The 27,965-nt window shown below is 34.5% G+C and overlaps 3 protein-coding genes across 10 annotated transcripts in view; 1 reads left to right on the top strand and 2 right to left on the bottom strand.

The window, feature by feature from the left end:
• Window positions 1–494: 494 nt before the first annotated feature.
• On the bottom strand, window positions 495–9,602 carry LOC125048754 (WD repeat-containing protein 75). The gene is made up of 11 exons (XM_047647615.1): window positions 9,396–9,602; window positions 9,116–9,323; window positions 8,649–8,935; window positions 7,616–7,797; window positions 7,007–7,171; window positions 6,525–6,712; window positions 5,560–6,312; window positions 2,646–2,787; window positions 1,949–2,091; window positions 1,267–1,455; window positions 495–798 (listed from the first exon to the last, which is right to left on the bottom strand). The coding sequence occupies exons 1-11, from the start codon at window positions 9,494–9,496 to the stop codon at window positions 517–519; spliced, it is 2,640 nt and encodes an 879-aa protein (XP_047503571.1). The 5' UTR covers window positions 9,497–9,602; the 3' UTR covers window positions 495–516.
• A 93-nt stretch (window positions 9,603–9,695) lies between these two features.
• LOC125048755 (ribosome biogenesis protein WDR12 homolog) lies at window positions 9,696–15,444 on the top strand. The gene is made up of 9 exons (XM_047647616.1): window positions 9,696–9,942; window positions 10,014–10,313; window positions 10,843–10,983; window positions 11,179–11,354; window positions 11,694–11,758; window positions 12,223–12,367; window positions 12,845–12,946; window positions 13,586–13,715; window positions 14,991–15,444. The coding sequence occupies exons 1-9, from the start codon at window positions 9,884–9,886 to the stop codon at window positions 15,127–15,129; spliced, it is 1,257 nt and encodes a 418-aa protein (XP_047503572.1). The 5' UTR covers window positions 9,696–9,883; the 3' UTR covers window positions 15,130–15,444.
• Window positions 15,445–16,156: 712 nt separating this feature from the next.
• The window catches only part of LOC125048860 (protein alan shepard), a 161,095-nt gene continuing 149,286 nt past the window's right edge, over window positions 16,157–27,965 (bottom strand). For 3 of the 8 annotated variants that reach the window (XM_047647796.1, XM_047647803.1, XM_047647802.1), the window contains 8 exons: window positions 26,725–27,005; window positions 26,412–26,470; window positions 25,973–26,097; window positions 24,284–24,478; window positions 23,099–23,239; window positions 21,577–21,804; window positions 20,872–20,910; window positions 16,157–20,499 (listed from right to left, as the gene is read on the bottom strand). In XM_047647796.1, coding sequence (XP_047503752.1) covers window positions 20,365–20,499; window positions 20,872–20,910; window positions 21,577–21,804; window positions 23,099–23,239; window positions 24,284–24,478; window positions 25,973–26,097; window positions 26,412–26,470; window positions 26,725–27,005 — 1,203 coding nt within the window. In that variant the 3' untranslated portion in view covers window positions 16,157–20,364. The remainder of the gene's footprint in view (window positions 20,500–20,871; window positions 20,911–21,576; window positions 21,805–23,098; window positions 23,240–24,283; window positions 24,479–25,972; window positions 26,098–26,411; window positions 26,471–26,724; window positions 27,006–27,965) is intronic. The other 5 variants (XM_047647798.1, XM_047647799.1, XM_047647797.1 and 2 more) reach the window with 5 other exon arrangements.

Raw genomic sequence — 27,965 nt, forward strand, 5'->3', positions numbered from 1 at the left:
CTTTATCACAAGTTAACAAATAACTAAGCCGCGCAGTTAATCTTTAGTTCAAGTAAGATATTTTAGCAAATTTAATATTTTGTTTTTATTCAACTGAAACCATGTATATCTTAATATATATAAATTACGTGTCACGTTGTTTGTCCGCGATGGACTCCTAAACTATCGAACCGATTTCAATCAAATTTGCACAACGTGTGTAGTTTGATCCAACTTAAAAGATAGGATCAATTTATACCCACAATATTATTTTATTGCAAAATATTTGTTTATTATTTGATAGTCACAATTCTAACAGATGGCACTGAGTTGAAAGTACCAACGTTTCACATAAGCTACAAATTAATGGCATAACCACCAAAAAGCATGGTGGTCCCCATGACTGGTGTTCTCCTACCGTTTGCCTTGAATAGTTTTCTAATATGTAATATGACAAAAACCTTAGCCACAGCAACGCTTGGCCGGTCTGCTAGTTGAAATATAAAAAAAATATAGATTTTTAAAATATTTATTACATCACAAACTAAAAACTTCCATTGTCGTTTCAGAGTCCAAAAGATTTTGGTCTAAAATCTTCTTTAATTTTTTATTTTTAATGGAATCATAGTCAGCTTTGCACAGCTGTTCAGGCTTCGGAAGCTGAACTTTAGGTGCTTCTTCATCGTCACTGGAGTCCACCTCCATGGGTGCCTCTGTTGGTTCCACTTCTTCATTTTCCGTATACCCTGATATAAGTTGGAGGAAGGAAGTGCTTAGCATTCTCACTGGTGGTATCATGTGGGGTGCGGCCGATAGGAACTGAAAGGGAAAAAGACAAATAAATTAAACATTAAACAATTTTTTATTATTATTCTAGTGGACCCGACAGACGTTGTCCTGCTTGATATTTCAAGCGATTAGTAAAGCAAAGTATGAAAGTACCGACTGCAGCGCCATCTGGCGGGCTGATTTGTGAATCTAAACCATTCCCAGATCCCCTTGAACACACACAAAAAATTTCATCAAAATCGGTCCAGTCGTTTGAGAGAAGTTCAGTGACATACACACTCACAGAAGAATTATATATATAAAGATATGGAATTATTCTGTCTGTGACTGTAACCTCTATTCTCGTAATAAACATTAATTGTTATAAAAAGAGATAGCGCTTCGTCTAGTACAAATAAAAGATAATGGTTAAAAACATCGTTTTTTTTTTTAAATTTCGGTGTTGTACGTAAGTTTGTATTTAAAATTTTACGATATAGAGTAAATAAAATGACATACCTGAGATACAGCACTACTGGCAAGACTTTCCACATTAAGCTGCTGTATTTCTTCAGCTCTAGTTGAGGTGACTTCAGACACTTGCTGTTCGGCAAGTAGTTGGCCGAATTTTGACTTCGGCACATTTCTATGTGATATCACTTCTAGTTGGGATTCTGTTGATTTTTCTGGTTCCAAGCAATATATTTCCTAAAAGTTTAGATTTTAAATTTACTTTTTCAGAACGTACAGCTTTTCCAAGTCGAAAAGTACCTAATGAAAAATATTAAAAAAAAAACTACTTAATACATATATGTATGTGTATATTAAGCCAAGCCGAGTCAAATCTGACAGCTATTTAAAAACTGGATTAACGATTTTAGAATGAAACTTACACTCTTTGTAGCGGGGCATTAAGAGGGGAGGATTTTTGTATGTCTGTTTCTCTAGACGTGTTGTGTTGATTGTTATCTAACACTGATGTGTTGGTTCTTAGCTATTATTTACGATCTGTACTGGCGTTTTATGGTCATCAGCTGTTGGTAGCATCACAAATCTTACACTCATAATAGATGTTTTACTTTATTTTCAAATCTTTGGAATACCCGTGTAGGCTGTTGCCACTGGGCTGATGATAAAGGAGCTCAAACTAATATCGAAAAAGAACTTTTTAACTCTTCAATCACAAAAGTTAACTCCTTACCGAATAATTCCTCATAAAGTAGATCTTCGCATCGTCTTCAGTGGTCTTCCCGAAGGTGCAGTGAGTGATTACACCAGTACTAGGTTCAAGAACCCGTTTCTGCGATAAAATCGGAGAGGAGTTGTGTGGAGTGAATACGTGTACTGAAAAAAAAAATGTTTACAGTAGACTCTAGTAGTCTCTACCGCTATCGAATACGTTATTCATAATGTATATTACTTCACAATTTATAAAATTTCGTAGAGAAAAATATATATGAAAATACTAGCTGATCCGGCAAACGTTGTTTTGCCATGTTAATTTTTCTAGGAAACATTTTTTTAGTTCAATAAAAATAACTACATATCTACAATAATAAAAAATAGGGGTTTATCGTAGAGTGGTGAAAATTAGGGGTTGAATGTATTTTTGTATGCTGTATCATAAAAAAATAAAAACAAAAAAACTTGTCAGAAAAATAAAAAAAAATTCTTGGGGTGGACACACTTTATCACTTAGGGGTTTGAAATATAGATAGTAGCCGATTCTGGTTACTGAATATGTATAAAAAATTTCATAAGAATCGGTCGAGCCGTTTCGGAGGTGTAAGGGAAGGAACATTGTGACACGAGAATTTTATAATTAGATTTAAATTTGTTGAAGCATTGGTAAATAGTTTTTATTTATAACAATAAAAAAATATATTATCAAATCTTACCATCATTATCTCTTGTGACAACTACCATTCTATTGGAGAAAGGATCAGCAGCTAAGCAGACTGGATAATTTCGTACTATATAAGTTACTGTGAGCGATAGCAAACTCCATACAGCTAAGCATTCCTCCGTCGTACATACTAACTGCAAAAAAAAAAAATGTCACAGGTACAAGAAAATAGCAAAAATATAATCACACCCTAGATGGCGCCTTTGTTTCATTGAAAGAGTCGAGGTTTAGCACTAAGATCCAGATTTTAATTTGTATCTCAAGTGACAATCTCACCTTGAGCGCTGTCAAATATGTCAAACTTCATACATAAAAAAATTGGTTAACCGCTCTTAAAACGAGTTTTAAGTTTGATTGAAGAATACAGGTCTCAGTATGACTCCAGCATGTCAAAACGTTTTGGATTTGACACACGGAAGTTTTAATTCGTGCAAGTTTTTAATCTGAATATCACCCATACGGTTACGGATACCTCCCGTCAAAACACGACTATCACTTTTTATTATACACTTTAATGCTGTAATATGGCAATTAAAATCAGCATATATTATTAATATATATATAATATAATAAATATAAATATAATAATAATAAATATATATAATATATATAATTATCAATATACACTCGGCGTCAAAAAAATCGCACCTTTCCTAAAATTCGTGTCAAGCGATTATAACTCCGAAGATCCTTCCTGTACCTTATCATTATTAGTATCATTTGAAAGCTAATGAAATCCCTTATTTGAAAACGGTAGGAAATTGGCCACCACCCCCATAAAAAAAGAAAATTCTGTGAAAATGTGAAACAATGTGTATTCTAATCAAAATTACAAATAAGAGGAACAATACAAAAATTAAAAATAAACAATGACAATCCTTAAAAATTAGTCTTAAAACATAGTGTTGCCTCCTCTATCTCTCCAACCAGCTTCCAAGCGGTCAGTCATGGACCTGATGAGCGTCACGACGTGTTCCTGGGGAATGTTGTCCCACTCCTCGATGACGGCATCTCGAAGCTCATCCAGAGTGGCAGGAGCTGGATTACGGGCCCGAACTCGCCGTTTCAGCTCGTCCCAGAGGTTCTCGATAGGATTGAGGTCGGGGCTTCTTGCTGGCCAGTCCATAACCTTCATGCCAACTCGACGTAGGTAGTCCTTGACAATCGAGGCTCGAATGTTCGGCATGAACTCGAAGTTGGCGCCGGCAATACCTGCACATGGGACCACATGCTCCTCCAAAACCTCGGTGATATACCGGTGGGCAGTCAGAGACCCCTGACCGCGACCATCTCCAGCTGTGGAGACGCACACGAGGTCTGTCTTGCCGTCGATAGAAATACCGCTCCAGAACATGCAGGATCCTCCTCCATACCCGACGGTTTCCACGGTGCAGGCTGGTGTGAAACGCTCCCCTGGCCGCCTGTAGACTCTCTTACTCATGTTGTTGGTGTACAGGCACACCCAGGTTTCGTTGGAGAACAGGACATTCCTCCACTGGTCGAATGTCCACGGCACGTGCGTTTCGTAAAATCGCTTCCTTTTCGTCCGGTGGATGGCAGTCAATAGCAGCCTGTAGCAGCTCTCCGGGGCAGCAAATTCTTCTCTCACAGCCTTCTTCTGATAGTGGAGACGCTGTCAGCTGTCCTTCGAGTAGCTCAAAGCCGCTGCTGCAGCTCCACAGCGTTGAAGAAGCGGTTCCGCAAAGACGTCGACACAATGGAGCGATCACCTCTGACGGTAGTGCAGCGATGTCTCCCGGATCCATGTCTCCTGATGTAACCTCCAGTCTCTTGGAACCGTTGGTATACCCGTTGCACTCGAAATCGGCTGATTTTCAGTTGCCGAGCAACTTCAACCTGCCGTAGTCCGATTTGCAGTAGGGCCACCACTTGAGCTGCTTCTTTGCCATGGTATCCATTTTCACTGAGTTTTTTCTTGTCGAAGCTCTTCAGGAGTGACCTCTGTGACGTCTGGATAGCGAATTACCCATCATTGACTTTTACCCCCTCGTTATATACGCGTCCAGGGTGGTATAATTAGTGAGCCTCCAAACGCGTACATCGCCACTTTTTAATTAAAGTGCTGATGATTTGTGGTTTTTGATTTTCCGTAAACAAATGATAATTTTTTTGAAAGCTTATTAATTAAGCTTTTAAATGATACTAATAATGATAGGGTACAGGAAGGATCTTAGAAGTTATAACCGCTTGACACGAATTTTAAGAAAGGTGCGATTTTTTTGACGCCAAGTGTATATAGACCTGGATTACGCGTGCGTTGCGTGACTGATGCTCGCGCTAGCCTTAGCGGGTGACTGTTCCTATTGTGATTGCTTGCCGTCTACTCTTTTGTTCTCGGTGCTACCCCATTTATTGTTAGAACTATATTTAGTTATTCAATTTAGGCATGTCAAAATGCAAATCTCATCTAAAGATTGCATAATTACCAGGTAGTTTACCTCATTGTTAAAAATTGTTTGTTATTGTTAAAACCTTTCGTAACATTATAACTTTAGTTTTATAAATTTTATAAGTTTTAAAAAAAGCAAAATAGCTGTAAAAACGTGTCTAGTTGTAAGCTTGTTACATTCCAGGAAATAATGTACACTGGATATGTAGCACTATAAATTTTTGTGAAACAAAATAAAGAATTTTTGAAATTGAAATTGAATTAAAATCAGCGAGAATTAAAAGTAAAAAAAACAAACTTGACTCGAGAGGGAATGGTCTGTAGTTAATGGTCGCTAGCACAATGCGTATTAGAGACTTCACATTCATCCATAAAATATAATATCTCTTGGGCGGGGGGCCCTATTGGGTCGGGGGCCCGTGGCATTTTGCCAGCCCTGCCACCCTATAGTTACGCCACTGTATGAAATATTAACCAGAAATGAGAGATAACTTACATAATGCGCTGCATCGTGGTTCCCAAAATGTACATGAACCCCTTTAGGCCTTAATGCAACGTGAGACAAGGTCGTCCTCAAATTACATAAATGTGAATCCCAAAGCGTCAATTTTGCCCCAAACCACGCTGCTATTAATGATCCATCCTGAGAAATGGCCACCCCTCCCATAGCTAAATCACCTTTCGATACTGTCTTTTCAGCTATCCGTTCATCCAGTACAGTTGTTGCCTTGTGAACATTCAAAACTTTTCTTATTTCATCCTTGCCAAACAAGTCCTTCGTCAAATATGGCCTCTCCCCTTGAGAGACTAAGCCCAATATGTTGCTATGTTTGTATTCGTTTAGCACCGGAATCGATTGATAATGAGAAACACCAGAGGAGTAGTAACAGGCAGTGAGGCAGGACCACTGTTTTTTCTTGTTTATAACACTGACTTTCCAAATTCGAAATTTCTGATCGTTCCCGGATGTGACGCAAAAGTCACCGTTATTACTTAAGGCGATAGATACAACATCACATCCGCCATGAGAAAGATTAACACAGGTGTTTAGTATGAAGGGACACGCATTGTTTTTACAAGCAGACCAGAATTTTAGCTTTTCTTCTGGGTAATTGGTGCCATCATTTCGGTATTCTGAGGTGACAAGCCATTGGCCATTTGCACTAACCGCGGCAGTCGTAACTTCTGTCTCTATTGGTGTTATGTTGTATCTTTCAGCTGGGATGCTATTAGTTTCAGTTATATCAATCTGTAAAGCAATCAGAAATATATAATTACGAAAGCCTTTTTGAACTAGAAGTTTAAACTTCAGTGTAAAATTAGAAAAAAATCTCAGAATCAACAATTTAGATATAAATCACAAATAATATGTATATGGCGTAATAGGATTATTGTATCATTATAATACATAACAACAAATGATAACAGTTATTAATTTTTGAATTCGTAATTTTCACCTACATTATACAAAACTTTATCTGTCGCCGTTGAATATAATTGGAGAAACCCTGTTCGTCCTGGTATTATGAGAGAATCCAGGGGTTTCATGTACACAAGTTTGGAGCCAAGTGAGCGGGTTACTGATGATAGACCACCACATTCCAGTATTGTATTACTCACATACATTTGCTGATTTGCAATCACAATAGCTGCAAGTAATAATAGAACATTCACCATTTGTGTTTAATTATTATTGTAAAAGAATGCAAAAACTTGTACACAGCCTCTAGTTTAGAAAGAAGTTAAGAAATTAACATCTTGTAACGTTGTCACTAACTGTAGTATACTAGTTAACGGATATGGCATATGACCCCCAAATTCATAATTTTAAATATACCCTTCAAACAAGAACAAGGGTTAATAAAACTTGTTCTTACAGATTCCATTTCATTAGCAACAGTTCTAATGATATTAATCAAAAGCAATAAACTATGAATACTTACAATTATTAGATAGGGATACAGCAATATAACTATTACTCGTTGTTATAAACCTTACGAGGCCTGGTAAGCGAGGTATAAATTTCTTCTCATCAACTTTCTGCGCTAGTTCACTAAAGGACCACTTGACTAATACCTTTTCCATTCCTCCAGTAATAAGATAGTTACCTAAAAAAACTTATTATTGTTCATAAAGTTATGGGTTTGGTTTAGATTGAATATAGCAGAGGTGAGTATATATACTGAGCAGAGTCAAGGGGTAACTATGTACCCAACATAGATATAGGAGTTATTGTAACAATAATATACTAAAAAATACAAGATTATTGATTTGTTACAAAAATTAGATGAAATTGATGAATATTTTACAATAGGATTTCTGGTAATTTATTATAACACCTAGCATTGTCATAAAATAGCTAAAATAGCTACTATGAGGGTTATTCTAATGCAATATATATAACAAAAATGTAATTCCTTTTTCTTAACCTGTCTTGAAATTCACAGCAAAATGCATTGAAAATTTTTGCAAACATAGGAATTCTTAGAATATTCTTTGAAACCTCTTTAAAACTACTAAATAGTGGTTAAATTCTGTAAATATTTATATACCTATTGAAGTAAAAGAAACAGCGAATAGAGGTAACGAATGCCAATGTAAGGTTTCTTGTGCTGTTTTGTTAGGGACGAACAAGTTTCCTCTCAAGACCATCACTCTTCCCAAAGCATCAGTATATACCACCATACCATGTTGGTTAGCTGCTACTGAGAGTACTCTAAATCTAGACTGCTTTCTGAAATTTCAGTAAGTATTGTAATTATCTATAAATATATAAAACAAAGTTGTGTTAGTTACACCACTTATAACTCAAGATCGGCTGGACCAATGATAGTTATCTCTATTTTGGTGGATTCGTCTCCGCTCTGAATAGCAGAATAAGTAATAAAATATATAAAAAATCGTAAAATTACGCATCATTTTATGTCGAATTCATGTCAGTTCAAGAAATGCCGATCTTGAGGTGTATGAGGAGATGCATAACCAGGCTTTGATCTTGATCGAAGATATGTGTTACCTCATCAAATGTTCTATATCAGAAAGTGCTTTAACATGCAGTATCGCAATATTGGCGCTAAAGAGAAGAGGCCTAATGTGTAAAACTGCTTTCTTTTTTCTATAAAACATTTCTGTATTTGCAAAAAAAAGTATTGGTAATAATGTTATTACTTAATTAAATCCTAAAAAAAGTTTAACTAAAGCAACAACTAAATTACTACACTGTAAGGCGGAAAGAAGTTAGCCAGGTCAGCTAGTAAATAATAAACCTATATTTAATAATACTTTGAAAACAAGTTTCTACAAAATGGTTCTATTATTATGATGATGGTTCTACTCTTCAAATAGGTAGAAACTTGTTTTCTTTAGTATACTAAGCGTTTGATATACTAAAAGTATCAACAATATTTTTAATCTGTAAAAATGATGTGCCTCTAGCACATTAAATATTATTTAATATCTTAGTTTAGGGACTCCAATCCAATCCTATATATCCAACAATTGCTATAGGCTCAAATACACAACCTCATCACATGCTTATCTATGAGGATGGATAAATTTTATAAAATAGTCTTAAAAGAAACTTACTGTATGTACATTTCTGGTTGAACTAGGTTTTGAAAATAAACTTTGCATTGTCCATTAGCAATTGCTGCAAATTTCTCTTCCCTTATAGAACCAATTGCAACTGAAATTATATCATTGTGAGGAATCACCAAGCCAGAATAGTTTGTCACCAAATCTCCTTTTCTTAAAGAATATGATCCAAGGTTAAAAATCTTTCTTGAAGGATTCCCAGATATGACAAAGCATTCATTTTCATCTATAAGGTTGAATGAGTAAATTATGTTTGCGTGTACTGGAAGGTTCAATTGCTAAAAAAAACAAATAGATCTCTTAGCAAATCTTAAGGGTAAGTCTTGACTGCATATAATTTACTATAAACACAGTCCAATATAAAAACATACGGAATAAGATACTTTACATAAACCAATGCAACAAAAGAAAATGTTTCTGATTTTCCAAAATCTAATTTAATAAATTATGAGACTTACAACTTCTCGGAGAACTGCTCCATTTTCCCAGGTCCATGTTATTACAAGCCCCAGGTCTGAACACCCATATAAATTGTAGTCTTGTTTCTTTGGAAATTCTATGCCGACTAGAGTGTTCACTGGAGTTTCAGTTTCTAAAGATCGTGTGCAATCACCCGTTTTCACATTATAAACACGTAAAAGATTTTCAACTATAACCACCAGGGACCTTGATAAAGAAAGATAATAGTAAAATATCACAAAGTTATTGCTTGTATTCATAAAAGGAAGGAATACTTACTCTTCATTTGGCGAAAAAATGGGACGGTGTTCGATTAAACTTCTTCCAGCCTTTCTTTTGAAAACATAGTTTTTCTGATTACTATTTATTTTAACAACCATTTTAAAAACTGCAGAAATATTATATTTGCATACAAATAAACATATTATTTGGCAATTCAAAGTTTACCACATGAGTTAACCTAAAATATTTAGAAACAGTTTTTTTTTTAAATTTAATTGTCATTACCGTAATTTTTGAACGTCAATATGTAAACTGTCATTCTTAATATAAACTTCATTTACTTGACAATTGACATGCCACATCGTTTCCTCATGTTCGTTTCTAGTTTCAAAATAAGGATCCACATGTTATTTTCTCAGCTCAAATCATAATAAAACTTTTACAGTTTAATATAAGATAGTTAAAATCACATCTTCAGTACTTGGCTGAGGTATAAACCATATTGTGTGAAGATTTACATTTGTACTACGTAAATAACAATAATAATGGACGGGGATGCAGATGCCGCTCAAATTCAAGTTCGATTCGTCACAAAACAAGAACAGTAAGTTTCGTTTTCTTAACTATCTAAAATAATAATGTAAAAAAATATAATTGTAAATAAACAATTTACAGATATGCGATTCCAGACAGTCCATTGGCTGTTCAAAGCAATATCCAGACAGCAGAACTAAGCACACTTGTTAATGGCTTACTGACAGAATCTATTCAATCTCATAAAAAGAATATTGATTTTGATTTTCTCATTTATGGGGAACTTTTGCGTACCACCGTAGCTGAGCATTTGCAAGAAAAGGGAGTATCTACAGAAGATACATTGGAAATTGAATATATTGAAAGATTTCCCGCTCCAAAACCTCAAGACTGCTTGATGCATGATGATTGGGTGGCAGCTGTCGATACTCATGGAAGTTGGTATGTCATTATTAGTGCAGCAAACATTCATAATAAGTATACAATTTAAGAGAAATACATGTAATATTTTTAAAATAATCTCTATTTATGTTGTATTACAGACTCGACAACTGGATTTACTCACTAAATAATTGCTTCTACAGTTCAGTTGGAAAATATCCCAGTGTATTTTATTGTTTATTTTTGAACAGATTTATTTATACAGGATTTTTTTATATTTTTTTTATAGAACAGCAGGCAAAGGGGCAGGAGGTTCACCTGATGCTAAGTGATACCGCCGCTCATGGACACTCAATGCCAGAGGGCTCGCGAGTGCATTGCCGGCCTTTTAAGAATTGGTACGCTCTTTTCTTGAAGGACCCTAAGTCAAATTGGTTAGGAAATACTTCAGTGGGCAGCTGGTTCCACATAGTGGTGGTGCGCGGCAAAAACTGCCTTGAAAAACACTCAGTTGTGGCTCAGTGTTATATCATACCTTTATACATTAAAGGTAATATTTCTATGCTTAGTAAATTTTTTGCATATTCAGGATCCTGTCAGGGTGCTATGACAACAGTGTCCACATCTGGACCACTAAAGGACAACACAAACTAGCAATACCGGGTCACACATCCCCTGTTAAAGCAGTTGCTTGGGTTGCCTTTAATGGTGATCAAGCAATTTTTGTAAGGTATATATAGTTAATATTAATTGTATTTCAAGTTTTGTGGTATTAGTAAAGCCTATAAATTTTTAAGCTCATCTGTAGCTTAATGTTATTTTGAAGAGACATTTTGTCTTTCAAACATTTCTTTTGTAAATACCTTTTAATGTTGATATGAGAATTTTAGGTAAAATGGTACAATTATCTCTCAAAAATTTTCAGTGGTTCTCATGACCAGTCAGCCATTTTGTGGTCATGGAATGTTTCTGGAAACTCTGTAGAGAGTGTGGTGACATGTCGGAGTCATGAGAAGGGAATTGAGTGTTTGGCTGTCTCCGCAGATGGTAAACAATTTGCAACGGGGGGCTGGGATAATAATATTTGTTTATGGAGTGCAAGTAAGTCTTATTATTAGTATTAATAGTATTATTATAGTTTGTCATTTTTTCTAATGATGAGGAGATGTTAATACTTATATTTGTGACTATTATTATACTTACATATTAAAATCTCAAAGTTTCTTCTTAAAATTTCCACATTTAGTTTAAAAATATACATATTTGGTGGTTAGTTACTTCTCATGACTCTGACATGTCTGTGTGTAAAGGTTAGGTTTTAAAAAGAACATTGTATATTTTATAGATTAAAATTTTAAAACTGGTATTAAATTGGTCAGATACTGTCTATTTATGCATTCTTTGCAAGTTTGAAGTAAGTTGTCAAAATTCTGTTTTTAGGCTTAGCAGAAGAAGATAATGTGCCAGCTAAAAAGAAGAGTAAACCGGAACAAGGAAAATCAAGGGTAAGTTGTTACTGTATTCATGTATCAAGAGCAGCTTTATATAAACGTTTATTCTACAATTTATAACTGTTTCCTTGACATTAGCTGAAACACATTATTATTATTATAGCAAACATTAGAAACAAATAAGATTTAGATTAAAAAAATATCAATATATCATATCCTAGCATTAATAGTATCTTCTAACAGTAGTTAGTCAAAGTCAAATCATTTATTTCAATTAGACCACCTAAAATGGCACTTTTGAATGTCAAACAAAATACAAAGAAGATTCTAGTTGCCCCTTCCAAAATATTTTGTTTACATTGGTTAAATAATTATATGTGAAGACAATGTACTCTTAGAATAAAACTACTATACTAAAAAAGTTAGTATACATTATAGTTATAGTTTGACAAAGTATTAAATGCTATTTTTCATACATATGTTTTACCATTTTTTTTTTATTCTTATGTTTCAATTAGGAAGCCTTGACTACTCTTAAAGGACACAAGGAAGCTGTCTCCAGTGTGCAGTGGATGGACTATAACACTGTTCTATCTGGGAGCTGGGATCACTTGATTAAGATTTGGGATTGTGAACTTGGTGCTATTAAACAAGACATTGCTGGTAAAACATTATCTTGAACTATATATAGTTCATACACATATTTTATTTAGTTAGTTATAACGATTTAAACTAAGTGCTTGTTGATGCCCTACAAAATAGTCAATGTACCATTAATATATGTATATTATAATTAACACATTACAGTCAATTATATCATAATAACTAGTCTTACTTAACATATTTTTAACAAATATTATAATATTTTGGTGTGCTGAACGATATGATTTATCACATACAATTATTTATTATTAAAAATCTTCATTCTAAGTTATGAAGTAATTGTAAAGTTTGTTTATGATACATGTTTGAATTTAGTAATAGTATCTCTACTTGATACACACCACATAACAAAAACATATTAAAATAATTGTGGTTTTAACTATGTTATATTGTAGAAACAGACTGCAAAATATAAATATAATGTAGTAAATTTTAACCTCTATGCCACGTTTATTTAGAGAAAATTTATATTTTCAGGTAACAAAGCTTTCTTCGACGCCGCGTGGTCGCCTCTAAGTAACAGCATTATTACGGCATCCGCCGATAGACACATACGTCTTTATGATCCGAGATCTACAGGTACTAATATTTAAAAGAGCTCTTGTGAAATATAATTTATTATTGATACAGAAAATAACATACTTACGATCGAGTTTATTATTTTTTATTAGTTATTAAAACTTTTAGTTTATGACATATTGCAAAAAAAAAACGTCAAAATATTTAAAAAAAAAACCAGCGGGCTGGTATTGAGTTTTAGGCATACCGCTTTCCGTACGTTATTTTTCTTCACCATACGTGAGTGTTTAATACGCATAATGACAGAAAGTCTATTGGTGCCTAGTCGGGATTCAAACCAATTACCTCAGGGATGAGAGTTACACGGTCAAGACACTAGGCCTAGAACTAGACCACACTGCTCAAATAAAACTTATTTACTTACAACGCGATTTTTTTAATTGTAAACAATTGTATTGGCATATAGTAGAACTTTAATATAAAACGTGAAAAATTAATAAATATATTAACTAAACTAAAACTTAATACTAGATGTGACTATGTAGTTAGAATAATTATTTCGTAACACGCGGCCGTAATTCCATTACGTATAAATGATGCGCGTGATTGTTAATTCTAATTCATTGGTATATTTTTATGTATAGTTAATATAATATTAACAATATGAAACTGTATTGTATTTCTATTGTTCCCTTTCAGACAGCCTAGTAAAGACAACATTCACATCCCACACGGGTTGGGTCCAATCTGTTCGTTGGTCCACAACACAGGACACCTTATTCCTTTCGGCGGGTTACGACAATCAAGTCAAATTGTGGGATACGAGGAGGTGAGTGGGGCATGGGGCATTCAATTAACTAGATTAGATCGTTCTTGGGAAATTCAATAAATAAATCAGTGGCGCTATTTCTTTAGGTCTTGGCCTCAGATTTCTGAATCTGTTTCATGATCTTTTTTTAATCTAATAGCCAAGTAGGTGATCAGCCTCCAGTGCCTGACACACGCCGTCGACTTTTTGTTGACTTAAAAACTAACTAAAAATTGACTTAAGTGTCAAATCTCTCGTTAACGGTTGAGTTAATTAATTTATTGCCTCAATTTAACGAGTCAAACTAGTTATAATTAAGCTTAATAGCCTTTTTTAGTTTCTGAAACTTAATGATTAACAGCCGCTTTCTATACTCAATCCTAATCCATTTTTACTACTAGAGATTGATATATCAATAGATTTCTCATAAAATACTTTTTAGTAACCGATTATTCGAGAGATTTAGAGTTCTATCTTAAATTATTTCCAATCCAGATTACATTTTGTACTAACATTTTTAAAAGATTGTGAACATACACTTGGCTACGAATCGTTGAGATACAATATTCATTGTGGTTAACCTTATACATAATATACTTCTATGAGCACCAGCGTTTAAACTAGGCCAAGCCTGTACCTTAAACGCTAGTTTCTTCCAGTGTCATTAAGAATTGGTTAATTTGTTTCTCATTAGATGTTTATTCATTTTTATTTTTTATTAAACTATATGAAGGTAGAATCTATTTCAGTTGTTGCAATCTTCTTAATATATATAAATTACGTGTCACGTTGTTTGTCCGCTATGGACTCCTAAACTACCGAACCGATATCAATCAAATTTGCACACCGTGTGCAGTTTGATCTAACTTAAAAGATAGGATAGCTTACATCTCAATTTATACCCGCAATATTATTTTATTGCAAAATATTTGTTTATTATTTGATAGTCACAATTCTAACAGATGGCGCTGTGTTGAAAGTACCAACGTTTCATATAAGCTACAATTTAATGGCATAACCACCAAAAAGCATGGTGGTCCCCATGACTGGTGTTCTCCTACCGTTTCCCTTGAATAGTTTACTTCTATGTAATATAACAAAAACCTTAGACACAGCAACGCTTGGCCGGTCTGCTAGTTAATGTATATAGTTACAGTATTCAATAGCTTTCGATACCGACGTTTTTGTACCCAATTTCACTCATTTCCATAGTGTCGATACAACCGCGGTACATAAACTCGTGTCTGGATTTTATGATTTGTACAAACCAAGGCTCACATTTTTTTTTGTTTTCAGTCCCAAAACGCCGCTCTACGACCTCACAGGTCACGAAGATAAAGTGCTGTGTTGTAATTGGTCGAATCCCTCGCTTCTTATCAGTGGCTCGTGTGATAATACGCTGAGGATATTTAAAGCGAAACATGCGCTGAGCTAAATTCGGATAGACAAAGACATCTTTTATTTGTGTACAAATTGAAGCGAGAATGGCATTTTTTGTAGCGAATATATGAAATGAAGTACGAGGAATTATTTAACCCCGATAAGCAATTCTTTTGTTGTTTTATTTCGCCAGTGGTCCATTAGAAAATGTTTTTTTAACAGTCTATTTTTCAATTTGCACCATCATGTTATACAGGAAAATTTGTTACAAAAGTGTCTTTTGTCTAAAGAGTGCATCAGTTAACGAATGTGAAATTTGCGTTATGTTTTAAGATGTATAAAAACCTTTAGTGGTAATAAATATTATGTTAGAAATTGTTTTTCTTTTATCTTGATTACCTCTAGTTAAGAGCAACAGCAATGAGTGTTAATTAAAAATATACTTTTAGGTAATAATTGTGAACATCATAAAAACATGAAAAAAAACTTTAAATTTACTGAAGAACTGGTAAAATATATTGTTAATTTTATAACCCCAAAATAGGGCAAGACTAAATTTTATTACCTTCGGTGATCGTAGAACAATCAGCGGCGTAGTGAAGAAGGTAGATAACACTCCAGTGTTATCTACCTTCTTCACATCTATACATATCCATATGTATAGAAAAATTATTGGAGATATGAGTTTTGGTCTTAGCCTGTTTTTATTCTTGATAATTGTTCTATATCAGTGGGTGATAAGTCTGTTCTTGACCTACGATTTTATATGTGCTAGTTTTCTCAAGATGTTTAATTCATTGGTACAGAAGAACATCAGAGTAGAGCTACGCACCTAGCTGCTTAAATTATATTTTTAGCATTAATACATACAAAAGTTTTGCAGTCTTGAGATGGCTGAATGAACTAGACACCGAACACTGATTACCTATTGCAGGGTGCGTCAATGCAACATCAAATTAGGGTGAAATTTATCTATGAGTAATCTGTAGTAATTAGTTTTCTATTGGAGGGAAGAGTGGATGGAGGAGTCAGGACGCCTAACAAAGGGAAGTTTAGTTAGGCGATAAATAACAAAACATGAATGGTTTTGCTTGTTTTATTTCAATCATTTGCTCTTACAAAATATCAAGTTCAATGCAAAGGAACATGACTCGTCACAATAAAACATGCTTCTTAGTACCATTTTCATTTATTTTATATATTATTTTAGTTCCATTCAGCATAACTATAAATAATGCGGTCTAATATGCTCATAGCACTATATAGAAACTTGCAAACACTTCGTAACAAAATAGATACATAACTTTCTGTCTTCCCGTGTCGAGAAATTCATTTCAGTTATAGTTATGCCAAACCTCACATCATAACACAACGAAGCAACATGTTCCTTAAAAATACTCTTTCTTACCAACAATTTCATCTTTTTTTTACATTTTATGAAATTTTTTTGCATTTCTAAGCTACCTAACTAATTTTTATCTAATCTACTCGCTAGACTAGGCTGCCGGGTAGAACACCACACTAATAATACATTGGACAAATACAATTGTATCGACACTTCACGGTATTTTTTTTCTCATTTAATTTCTTTTACACTTATACAACTACATAACAAAAGAGGTGAAAGCAAACTCTTCAACTGAAACTTACTCCGAGTGTTCGCTAGGTTTAGATTTCCTTAAAGCTAGGGGCGGTCGCTGACGCACCGCGCCGGCCTCAGTCCATTTAAATTAAATTATTTAATAAACTAACAGAGGAAACTACCCTAGAGCCGCGAGGCGCGCCGCGGCCCGCCCATTAATCTAATCGCTATGCTAACTTAGCGTCGAAACATTTTTTTGCTATTCTAACCTATCTAATTAAGCCTAAAGCTAAAACTAGCCATCAATTCGTCGATCCTGTTTCACATTTCACAAATACAAAACGCGCGCTCTCTTAAAACTATGACTTATTTAAAAACATTAACTTCAATTCATCGACATGTCTCATTTGAATCGTTTTGGTATTCAGGAATTGGTTCCTTATTTTTGTGCTTGTTCTTCACGTAACTCCTAACTAACTAACGCTCAACGTCACGTTCACCCATAATCTCATTGTAACGCTTTATCACACATGTCAAGAATATTGAAGCGAGTGTAACTAGGAACATCTAAGAATTAACTCCCGGATTCAATCTCAACACCATGTGTGAAAATGCAACGATTAGACAGCCACATTATTTCGTTTTAGTGATCGATAGAAAATATTAAAACATAGCTTTATTTACCTTACATTTATGATTACGGTAAGTTCTCTATTACCTGTAAAAATATCTCGTAAAGCACATGCAACTGGTTTATTGTATTCACATCTTTATCAACGAAGCTGAAGGCACTACCGTAAAAATTAATTTATTGCTCACAATGGAAGAAGAAGCCTGAGAAAATGATTCGTGCTCAAAATAATAGCGCTTTTGACGGCATCCTATAAGGATCGTGCGACGCTACGTTACCTACTTACTGTGTCTCTACAAGTGCATCGGGTTTAACTGAAACGAAAATACTACCGTATAATGGACACGGGTTCACATCTCAAAGACCACTATGACATCAAACAAATACGGGGACAGTAGCTTTAGACTGTGTACAAATACGACATCAATTTTAAATGCAAAGTTTAGCGGAAATATCTATCGGAAGACTGCATTTACAGGAAGCCACTGTATATATCGAACACACGTGAACGAACTTATCTAAATACCGTACATTGCACTTCGTGTCTTATTTTCACAAGAATCAAAGGCGGTTTAAATCAGTTCAAGAAATTTGGCTCGATCCACAATTATACGAGTATAAAAGTGATCTATGGAGTATCAATACAAGTACACACCTACTTAAGCCGTAGTGAGTTTCATTGTATTGTGATAGCGTAAACTCATTCGAATTAGAGGCAGTCAGCTGAACAAAAGAGCGATATTACTTTATGATAGTACCGTTAGTAATTAGTGTTCTACGAAGCAACGGCGCCCATTGGTGGCATTGGTGGTCTCGCAAGTAAACATTCGTACTGTGCTAACATACTTGCTTTCATACGGATAATAGAACACGCACGTTGTTCGATAGAACACATATAAAAATGCTGCTACGCGAAGTTTCTGCAGTCCACAGACGTTAGTTCCGTTATCGATAGAATACAATCAAGTACAAAAAGTCTAATTATTTCTTTGAAATCTACGTCATTCATTCAAAACCTGCAGTTCATCTAATGTCAGTTCCTGTATTGTTAAGTCGTTACACAGGTTTTGAACAAAGAAGTCATCGCTTAATCACCTTCAGTTAAAATACAGTTAATATATCAAACATTTAACTAGTCTTCAGTCCCTGACTTGTTGTATAAATATGTTCCTACTTCTTATTCGATTTTAATGATTTGTATACTTTGGTTCTGATGAAACTCTGACGTGCCAAAATAGAATTAAACAGTGGCTATATAGTAGGTTTTTTCTCGTACCCATCAACAATGTATATACATGTATACATATCCATGTATAATTTATATATATTCAATATAAAAATATCAAATTTCATATAAAGTCATAAAGTGTACCCAAAACCTACGCGATGGTACAAAACGTCGCTCGCACCAAAATGCGCGTGCGCTGGATTTCAAATCCTTTACATTTCATAATGTGGAAATCAATCGTGGAATTTTGATGTTCACTAGTGGAATGTGCCGACCGCCTAAAATAACAACTACCATTTGATTCAGTACATGATTCTCAAAAAAAGGATCACCTCATTCCAAACATGACTTTACACATACAAAAATTTGTATAGACTCGTAAAATGTATAAATAGACTTTAATACAACTGCTTATTGCTAATGTTTCTATAGCTTCCAGACGGGCACGTCCCGACAATAGCACCCGCCGACGCCGAATCGTACAAAAAACTATCGTGATGTATGGCTACTATCATTGTATGAATAACATTTGGATCAAAACACGGATCAAGAAATAATTATTTGGAAGTTTCGGTATACATAAATTCAGTCTGTCTTCGGGTTTGGCAACAACGTTTACAATTTTGTCAAGTGGTTAACAACTGTATTATAAAAGAGTGAAGTAGCATATTCGCGTGTACGAATGTACCTTACCATCGCTAAATCTACTAGGAAAGTGGTATCGATGCTAAGAGGCCCATGTTGAATGGAGATGAACCGAACAGCTCTTGGAAGACTGCACCAGTGTGATTTAATGTAAATAATACTGTATATTTCATAGATTTAGTACCATTTTCAAACAAAATTACTAAAGCACCATGCCGAACGTATCATTAGCATAAACCCACGAGGTGGTCATAACTCTCTACTTGCCATTATAATAGTTGGAACTTTGATATTGTTTATTGTATTTTTGAAATACATCAGTTACAAGGAAGATTCACAATCTTCGAAATATTTATAAATTATTTCCAAGTTCTAAACTGTTATAAAACTTTCTCTAACACACATATTTCTCCTTTTGCATATATTTGATATGACCTTTTCCAATCACCGCCCTCTGCCGTCTTCGGATATTGCTTTACATAAAATAGAAAATAAACTATAAGGAAATGATTCTCTTTTAAAACTATATTATTATAAAATTTCATTACTCTCTGATTGCACGCTATTTGATCGATATAAGTTCTGTTGAATTTAGCCATTTCTTCTTACGATATATGACACAGAAATAAATAAATTTAATTTGCAAAATAAATTTAAAAATTCATTCAAATAATCGTACTAAGCTAAAATAAATACCTATCTATCTTAAATAATCGTGTCAACATGTTCAAAATCTGTGTCTAAAAATCTTAAATTTAAAAATTTTCATAAAACAATAATAAAACTATAATGTAAAAACACATTTTAAATTGGATTTAATTCTATACATCGAATCCTCTCCCGAGCCGTCAAAAGACCTCATCAAAACATCACAGCGTTTTGAACGTTTAGCGTAAGCCAAGAGACGAAGGCCATTGAGAAAACAGTCGAGGCGAAAGTATTAAATAAAATTAGGCTTAAAACTAAAAGGCCTTGGACGTACGGACACGTTGCCGTCACCAATTCATACCTCAGTATGAGCCGATACGTGTACGTCCGAGACGCACCACGTATACGTACAAGGCCGCACTCGCACGCGGCGCACCGCGGCGAAACTTTCGATGAAGTCTATAACGGCCGCAAATTAAACTAAAACAAATTAACATCGTAAAAAGTCACAGTTGCTTTGATTTTTGGCTCGTGTACATGGGTTGTTCCTTATCGTCTACTTGGGAGGCGGGTAGGGCTGGTAGGCCTCGTCGGGTGAGGCGGCCGTGGACGCGTGCTCACTCTCCATAGGCATCTGTATCACCGGCGGATTGGGGCCCGTGAAGTACTGGTACGGAGGTGACGCGAAGTACTGCAATAAGAAAGCATCGTTAACATCGGTTTATAAGAAAAACAGCCAAGCAGAAAGCGATGTGCAATATGCAAGAAAAACCCTGTACAATTTTTACCTCGGAGCATAATAATGATTAATTATCTGATAAGCGTAATAGGCTTAATATTACTCCCGTATGTTTTGTTTCTTTTATATTCTATTCAAAACGCCACGTGTGACAAAGACAAACAACATTTATGGCTAACATAACATTTAGCAAGACAATAGTCGCTTCATTTTTACGAATCAAACCTGGGATCAATTACGGAAGAGAAAAAGAGTCTTAGCATTGGGATAGTAGCATAAACTAAAAAAAATACAGAGTTTTTGTTACTTATTGTATACACTCACGTATACTTCGTTTTCCGGCCTTAAGCTGTCCCAGTTTACCTGGAATACAGAAATCTTTGATAAGATTTATTGTATCGAATGGCCCATTTCTATTTAAGTTTTGTATTTGCTTTCGTTCCAATTTTAAACTAATTGATTACCGGGGATTTTTAAGCAGATACGAGTGTAAGTCTTATTTTATATTCCACATCATCGATAATTTTACACACACAGACTGTAGGTTTATTTCAGACAGACATTTTTTCCAAAATCATCACCAAAATACCTTGCAATAATACTACACCATTTAATAATAAAGTTTTTATTATTACTTTTGATTTTTATTTTTCTTACTGTTTTGGTAAGTTTGTGAGTTATTAGTTGTCCTTATTATTATTTCATTCATTTTATTTTTGGTGGTTTTGTTAGATAAATAAAGTTTCGCACTTCTTAGGGTTACGTGGAAGTGATCGCTTAGTAGCGATAATACCGCCCGTTACACCATGTTTTTTTTGTTGATCGTTGAAATTATTATTTTATTCTTGCGCAAACAAGTGTTAGTAAATAATTTAACATTTTTCACGTAAAACTTGTTATTCCTAATTTGTGATTTCATGTTATAAGATTTTGATAACGACTGTTTTTTTTTAAAAATGATTCTAATTTTTTAAATGGTTACACATTAATGACAATTATCTAAATCGATTTCTGTATCGTAATACTCACATATTGGCTAGGCACAGCATCTATAGGTATATGCGGGTGTGGATGCGGAGCGGGCGCGGGCGGAATGAGCGCAGCGTAAGGGGCCAGCCACGCCGCGGGGTGCGGCGCGTGGTGATGGTGCAACTGCGGGTGGAAGTACACGCCGGCACCTCCGCGGTACACGCCGCACTCGGCGTTCGCTACGCCCCCGTACACGCCACCCACGCTCATCGCCTGCTGTAAGTATAACTGCGTTAATGTTATGGATGTTACGCTTTGGGTACTACTTTATAGGATTTTTAAGCTCAGAATAATAAAAGTCCACTAATGGTATATTCGAGCAATAAAAGTAATATTTGTTCGTTATTTTAGTTCAGTTACCCCAAAATCCCAACATATGAAAATATACTTTACGCCTACGAACGCTGTTAAAGGGGCTAACTTTTTAATGAACTGTAGAGGAAAATATCTCACATTTTTTTAAAGATTTCTAAAAGTATCAAATAAGCTATAATGTATCGTTGCAATTTCAAATAGATTACAATCCTAGACCATTTTAAGACAAGAGATAATGAAGTACCAATTGTAGTAAGGCTGGACAACGTTTCAATAAAATAAGCTATCTCCTTTTCTTTGTTTGATGTGTATTGAAAAATAACCTTGTATAATCTTCACATAAATTCTTTGTTAAAATACTTCATACAACAAAGAGAATTTGATTCTCGTCCAAATTCATGCATACTTCCTTTATGAAAATAATTTTTATTTGTGTATTTTCTCACATTAAGTGACGGGATAAGGGAATTGGCCGCAGATGCATGCATGCATGCTTTCTTTGATCATTTTTCTTTTTATAGACTTCTTTTTTTTGCCTGACGCATGTTGTAGATTTTTGGGTTTGAAACATGCCGGTTTGCAACACGACGTTTTACCGTAGGAACAAATCAATTGCGCACATCCGTTGGAGCAGAGCCGTGATTTGAATACACGACCTTTGAGATTCGCACCTTAAGCCACAAGGCCAATACAAGGCTTTAGCATCATCTCATTTTCTCATAGTAAAGGTGAAAATTGCATTATTTTTTTTTAAATCGATTAACAACTGTTTTTCTTAAAAATGGCAGCTACAAAAGTTTAATTCCCGATTAATTTCTGAATGAACAAAGCGAAAGTTTAGCTATTAGAATTATGGTTAATTTAAATGTTTAATGAATGCATAACTAGCTTTTAATGATCGACTCACCAGTGATATTTGAAATCGCTACCATTCGTTTATACACTTTACGTCAGTAACAAGAGGCTAAAAGGTTGCCCTGACAGTTATCAAGCCGTCCTATATTTAAATGCATTGGTTACAATTTGAACCGACTTTCAAAATTAATAAACTACTCAAATATAAATTTATTCATTTAATGAATGTACCTAATTATAATTTAATAATTCAACTAGCCACTAAAGAATTTTCGAACTAATATGACATAGATCCAAAAAAAAATCAGTTTGTTGAAAAGTCGGCCTTTTAGTTCGTTTAAATTTAAAGTACCTGTATGGAATCAGTGTTATCCCTCCATCCTCGGCCATTTTCGTTCTGCTTGTTATACGATGTCTTCTTCTTGTTTCCGCCATCAGCAAACTTCACCAGTAGCGGTTCCTTGGCTCCCGGTATTGGGTTTCCATTGAACATCTGAAATTTGTTAATATTTATATTTAAGGTGACTTTTGAAAGACCATTCCTTATATTAGAGACTGTAAAATTTCATTTTATTGTGATCTGTGATATGTAATTATAATTTATATATCTGTAATACGAAATCAAAGGAATTCATAGAGAAAATCTCAAGTAATGATTGTTACCAATCCGAAACAATTGTTCTTTACCGCAAATTAGCGCTAAGGTTGACTTCCTTATGTAAAACTGTATTGGTTTTAAAAAACAGAAGTCATATTGTGCGATAAGTCTCGACTCAATACCCATTTCTACGGGTCGACATAAAAACAGTTATTTCGAAGTTGCCAGTATATAAAATGTATAAAACAAGATGCCTACGTTAAGATTGTCTCAACAAGAATAACGTGTATTTCTCTATGGTATGTAACAAAGAACATAAATTCAGCCTAAAGATTTAGGGACAGTCTTTGGAAAACAGCCAAGTATGAGTAAGATTGTGTAGCCTTGGTAAGAATTATTAGTCAAAATTGGATTTCGTAAAATATCCTTAATTTTTTATGGTCTTAATAATATCGTTGGATTTGACAAAGAATCGCAGTGATCATGAAATATTCTAAGAGCGTCTTCTTAATAAGTGCTTAATGCAATGTAGTGAAAGTGTGTTGTTTTTACGTTTTTATTTGGAAAATGACGCAAAAGCAAAAACAGAATATTCAACAGCTATTTCAACCTTAGGTTTAATTTTTACATTTATTTTAATTTTATATTTAATTTTTAAATTTTAATTAGTCTATTGTATGTATCATAATATTTCTTATTATTTACAAAAATGGTGTATGTAGCGCCATCTAGTAATAGGATTTAAAGTTAAAATAGTATTTCTTTATTTTCTGTGTATATTTTGTTAATCTGCTTTTTTTGGCCTTCGCTTGGGACGATGTAATGCGTGTGGAATGATATTCTAATCTAGTAATTTGCCTTTTTATCTTTTAAAAACCATTCCAACAGCATTGTATCGTTTTGTTACTGTATTTACTTTTCGAATAGCATCGTTCTTACTTGAATAATCTGTTCGCATTTTTCCCTAGACTCCATCCTTGCGAAACCAACACCCTTGCTGTGTCCATGAGTGTCGCGTAGGATTCTCGTCGAGACCACTTGTCCAAACTTGGCCAACAGTTGGTCCACATCATTCTCCTTGAAGTGCGGCGGTAGATTGGCCATGTACAAGTTGGTCGGATCCTGCTCTTGTTGCTGAAAACCCCAAGGGAAACCGTTCAAGCAACTTTTCATTTATCGCCAATAAGATATAAACAGTTAAATCACATAAAAGTTTAGAAATTTAAAATCCATTGAAAAAGGAATCAAGAAATATTACTAATGAACGTTTTAATTTAATATTGATTAGCTGGAAGCCCGCAATTACTAGACGCGAAAGCCAACATTGACGTTTTCAGCAGACTGTATCTATTATACATTCTTGTTAGTACCTTATGTTAAATGGTATATACATCAGCATAGGTTATGAAGCTAGTTAGAGTCGCATACACTATTAATATCGAAAGCATAGAAACCCATTGCCCAATAGCGAAATTGTTACGCTAAAGCCACAAGAGTTATGAAATGTCTGAAGTCAGTAGAGGAAGCGTTTTTTTGCTTAAATATCGTAATACTTACAAAATTAAGTCACTGTTACACCAATTTATCGGGTTGATAAAAATGAACTGTCAAATACATACTTCGTTTAATATTGGCGCCTTCAATTACTATAAAACTATAGAGAATTTTATCTATATCCAAAGGCTTCACGCTACAAGGCACAATTTAGTAAATCTAGCATGAGTTCCTGAGGTGGCTTAAATAGCACTTTATCACAATAAATACTAAAGCTATAGTAAAAGGTAGAAGGAAGGTATGGTTCGGATAGGCCACGGCTTGATTTAAAAAAAAATGTGTGCGTGTACTAGGTGTACACACGTAAGAAGTGAAACTTCTTTATGACCTTATTTTTCGAAAAATGATCTACTATATGCAACTTAACGAAATTTGTTAAATAAAGTTTAACAAAAGGCTTTTATTATCATAGACATGAATACAAATACAATTATTTCACTAAGATTATTACAGAATTTCATTAATTGTAATAGAATTATTACTATCATTGCTATCGTTATTATATATTTTTGTTATTAATGGCTTCGAATCTCTTCGGATCAACCGTGGTAGGGACAAGAAAAAGATGGCGCGTATCCGAAAAACGTGACGATTTGCTACAAAATTTCTCCCATACGTCTATAAAAAATTCATTCTAACGCCGATAAAGAAGTTTGACTTCAAAAAGCAACATGGCGCGTAACCGAAAAACGTGACGATTTGCTACAAAATTTCTCCCATACGTCGATAAAGAACTTTCATTCCAACGCCAATTAAAGAAGTTTAACTTCAAAAAGCAACATGGCGCGTAACGGAAAAATGTGACGCGTAACGAAAAAATGTTACACAAATTTTTTTTCCAACCCCGATAAAGAAGTTTCACTTCAAAAATAATTAAATAGTTAATAGTGACTTATGAGTTACGACTTCGAATCCGAAGAACAGAGGCAATTGCAGCTTGTCCTCACGAGTCATATACCTGTGAGGCCTAGCCACAACTGCTCATGCTTGATGCAGACGTCCCGAAGGGTCGGGAAGTTTGAGGAAAGGAGCAGGCGGTTAGTCATAATAGTATTACTTGCATGCACAACGTACACGGTTCAGTCTACGCAGGAACCAGATACCCACTTTAGCCATCTGGGCTTGGACACCTTTCGCCTGTAATCCCTTAACAGCCGCCTCCGCCGACGCGATCGTCTCAAAATCTACAAAACCGTAACCTGTGAAAATAAAAATGGATAATGTGATACGACTACATGACGAAATAATAACGGAAACATGCACAAAGTATTATGGAACATGTATGTGCGTAAAAAAGATGTGACATGATACTAAATGTCAAATGATATGGAACTAGGCTCGTGCATATAGAAAAAGTTCTCACCGCATGGTTTAGTTTAATGAGGGTATGTTCTAGAAAATAATTGTATAATTCAGTTTAATACTAGAAGTGTAGATTTTGTATATAATACATACATACGTATATAGAAGTTTAGATTTATGATTGTGTAATATTTTAATGAATTCTGTTTACCTTTACATTTATTTGTATTTTTATCCAATATAGCTTTAGTCGAAATTATGTTGCCATACCTGAAATGAAAATCATATTTAATAGGAACTTACGTACGTATTCATCCTATGAAATTACGTATATACTTACATACTTCCTTGTTTTACGAAAGTATGCCCCAAATAAATTATTGTACCTAATACTTTTTGTGTTGTGAGTAATTAGGCAACACTTGTGTGCTATATGGTTCTATATTATCTTTTGTTTTGATCTAGACTATTAGATCTATTTATTTATTTATTTATTTAGACACAAAATATAAAAGAACACTTACATTTGGCACATTTGTACGAGATCCTTATCTGTGGTGTTTTGATTGAGTCCTCGTATATAGAGATTAGTACGGCTTAGTTGCTCCCCCGAAGCTCCCGTGGTCGACGTGGAGGAAGCTGGTGGAGGTGGGGCGGTGCTGAGGCTAGTGGAGCGGGTGCCCCCTGCTGAGTTCGACGAGGAACTAGATGCAGTATTGGCCGGAGACGCGGCGGTAGGCACGCGCGTGCCGGCCGCGCCGCAACCGCCCGACATACCGATGCCCGAGTACTGTAAATAAATACCCTAAATTACGCTTTACGTCACGTGTTCGATAATAATTTGATTTACAAGCTTCAATAAGGAAAATACTTTAAAAATTGTAGAGATTTATATCAAATCTACTTATTTAAAATTAAACAATTTAGTTATCTTGGTTTTAAAATAATTCGTCGTCAAATATTAATATCTACAATAATTAAGTTTATTATTCGGAGAATACCGAATACAGACAAATTATATAATTATTTGACTTAGTGTCCATAATATTAAAATTTAAAACTAAACTGAGCAGCCTATAAAATATAATAAGGACAAAACAATTGCACATGCAGTGCCCTATTTTTGTGCCATCGATAGGGTTGACAACGTGAGTCGAGTAAATGAGCAATTTCTCCCACACAAGTTTATGAAACGAGTATAACAAGGGCTGACTTCATTGAAAATAACTGCTCTGAAGGCGCGTTAAGACGCACGCCATTAGTTATTCAGCCGGGTATAATGAATAGGGAGCGTATAGGGCCGTCAACTCAGATAAAACATACGAGAATTTTCAGACTATTCAACTTGTCCTAATTCGAGAATCATTTGAATGTTTAGCTGTACTTTAAAGCGACTAATTATGAGGATTCGAAATGCACTAGTCTCGTATATTACGAAATGAGAGAATTTAAATGTAAAGAAATAAAACTTTCTTGTAACACAAATTTGACTATTACTTATTCATTTCTTGTTACTGCTCAATTTAAGATATAATTCTTTTCGGTTCTTCTATAGTGATGTCCTAATAAATAAATGACTTTTATAACTTTAACAAAATTTCTTGTTCACATTAATTCGTCAACCCTAAAGGGTAATGAACGCATACCGATTCTGAGCACGCCCTTAATCGACATACAGGTCTTATGGCAAGAGAACCGTACGGACCTCCGTACACCCATTTCGATACATTACATAGTTTTTATATAGTTTAACATACAATCACTT

The sequence above is a fragment of the Pieris napi genome, chromosome 4 (assembly GCF_905475465.1).
Source record: "Pieris napi chromosome 4, ilPieNapi1.2, whole genome shotgun sequence".
NCBI classification, from domain to species: domain Eukaryota; kingdom Metazoa; phylum Arthropoda; class Insecta; order Lepidoptera; family Pieridae; genus Pieris; species Pieris napi.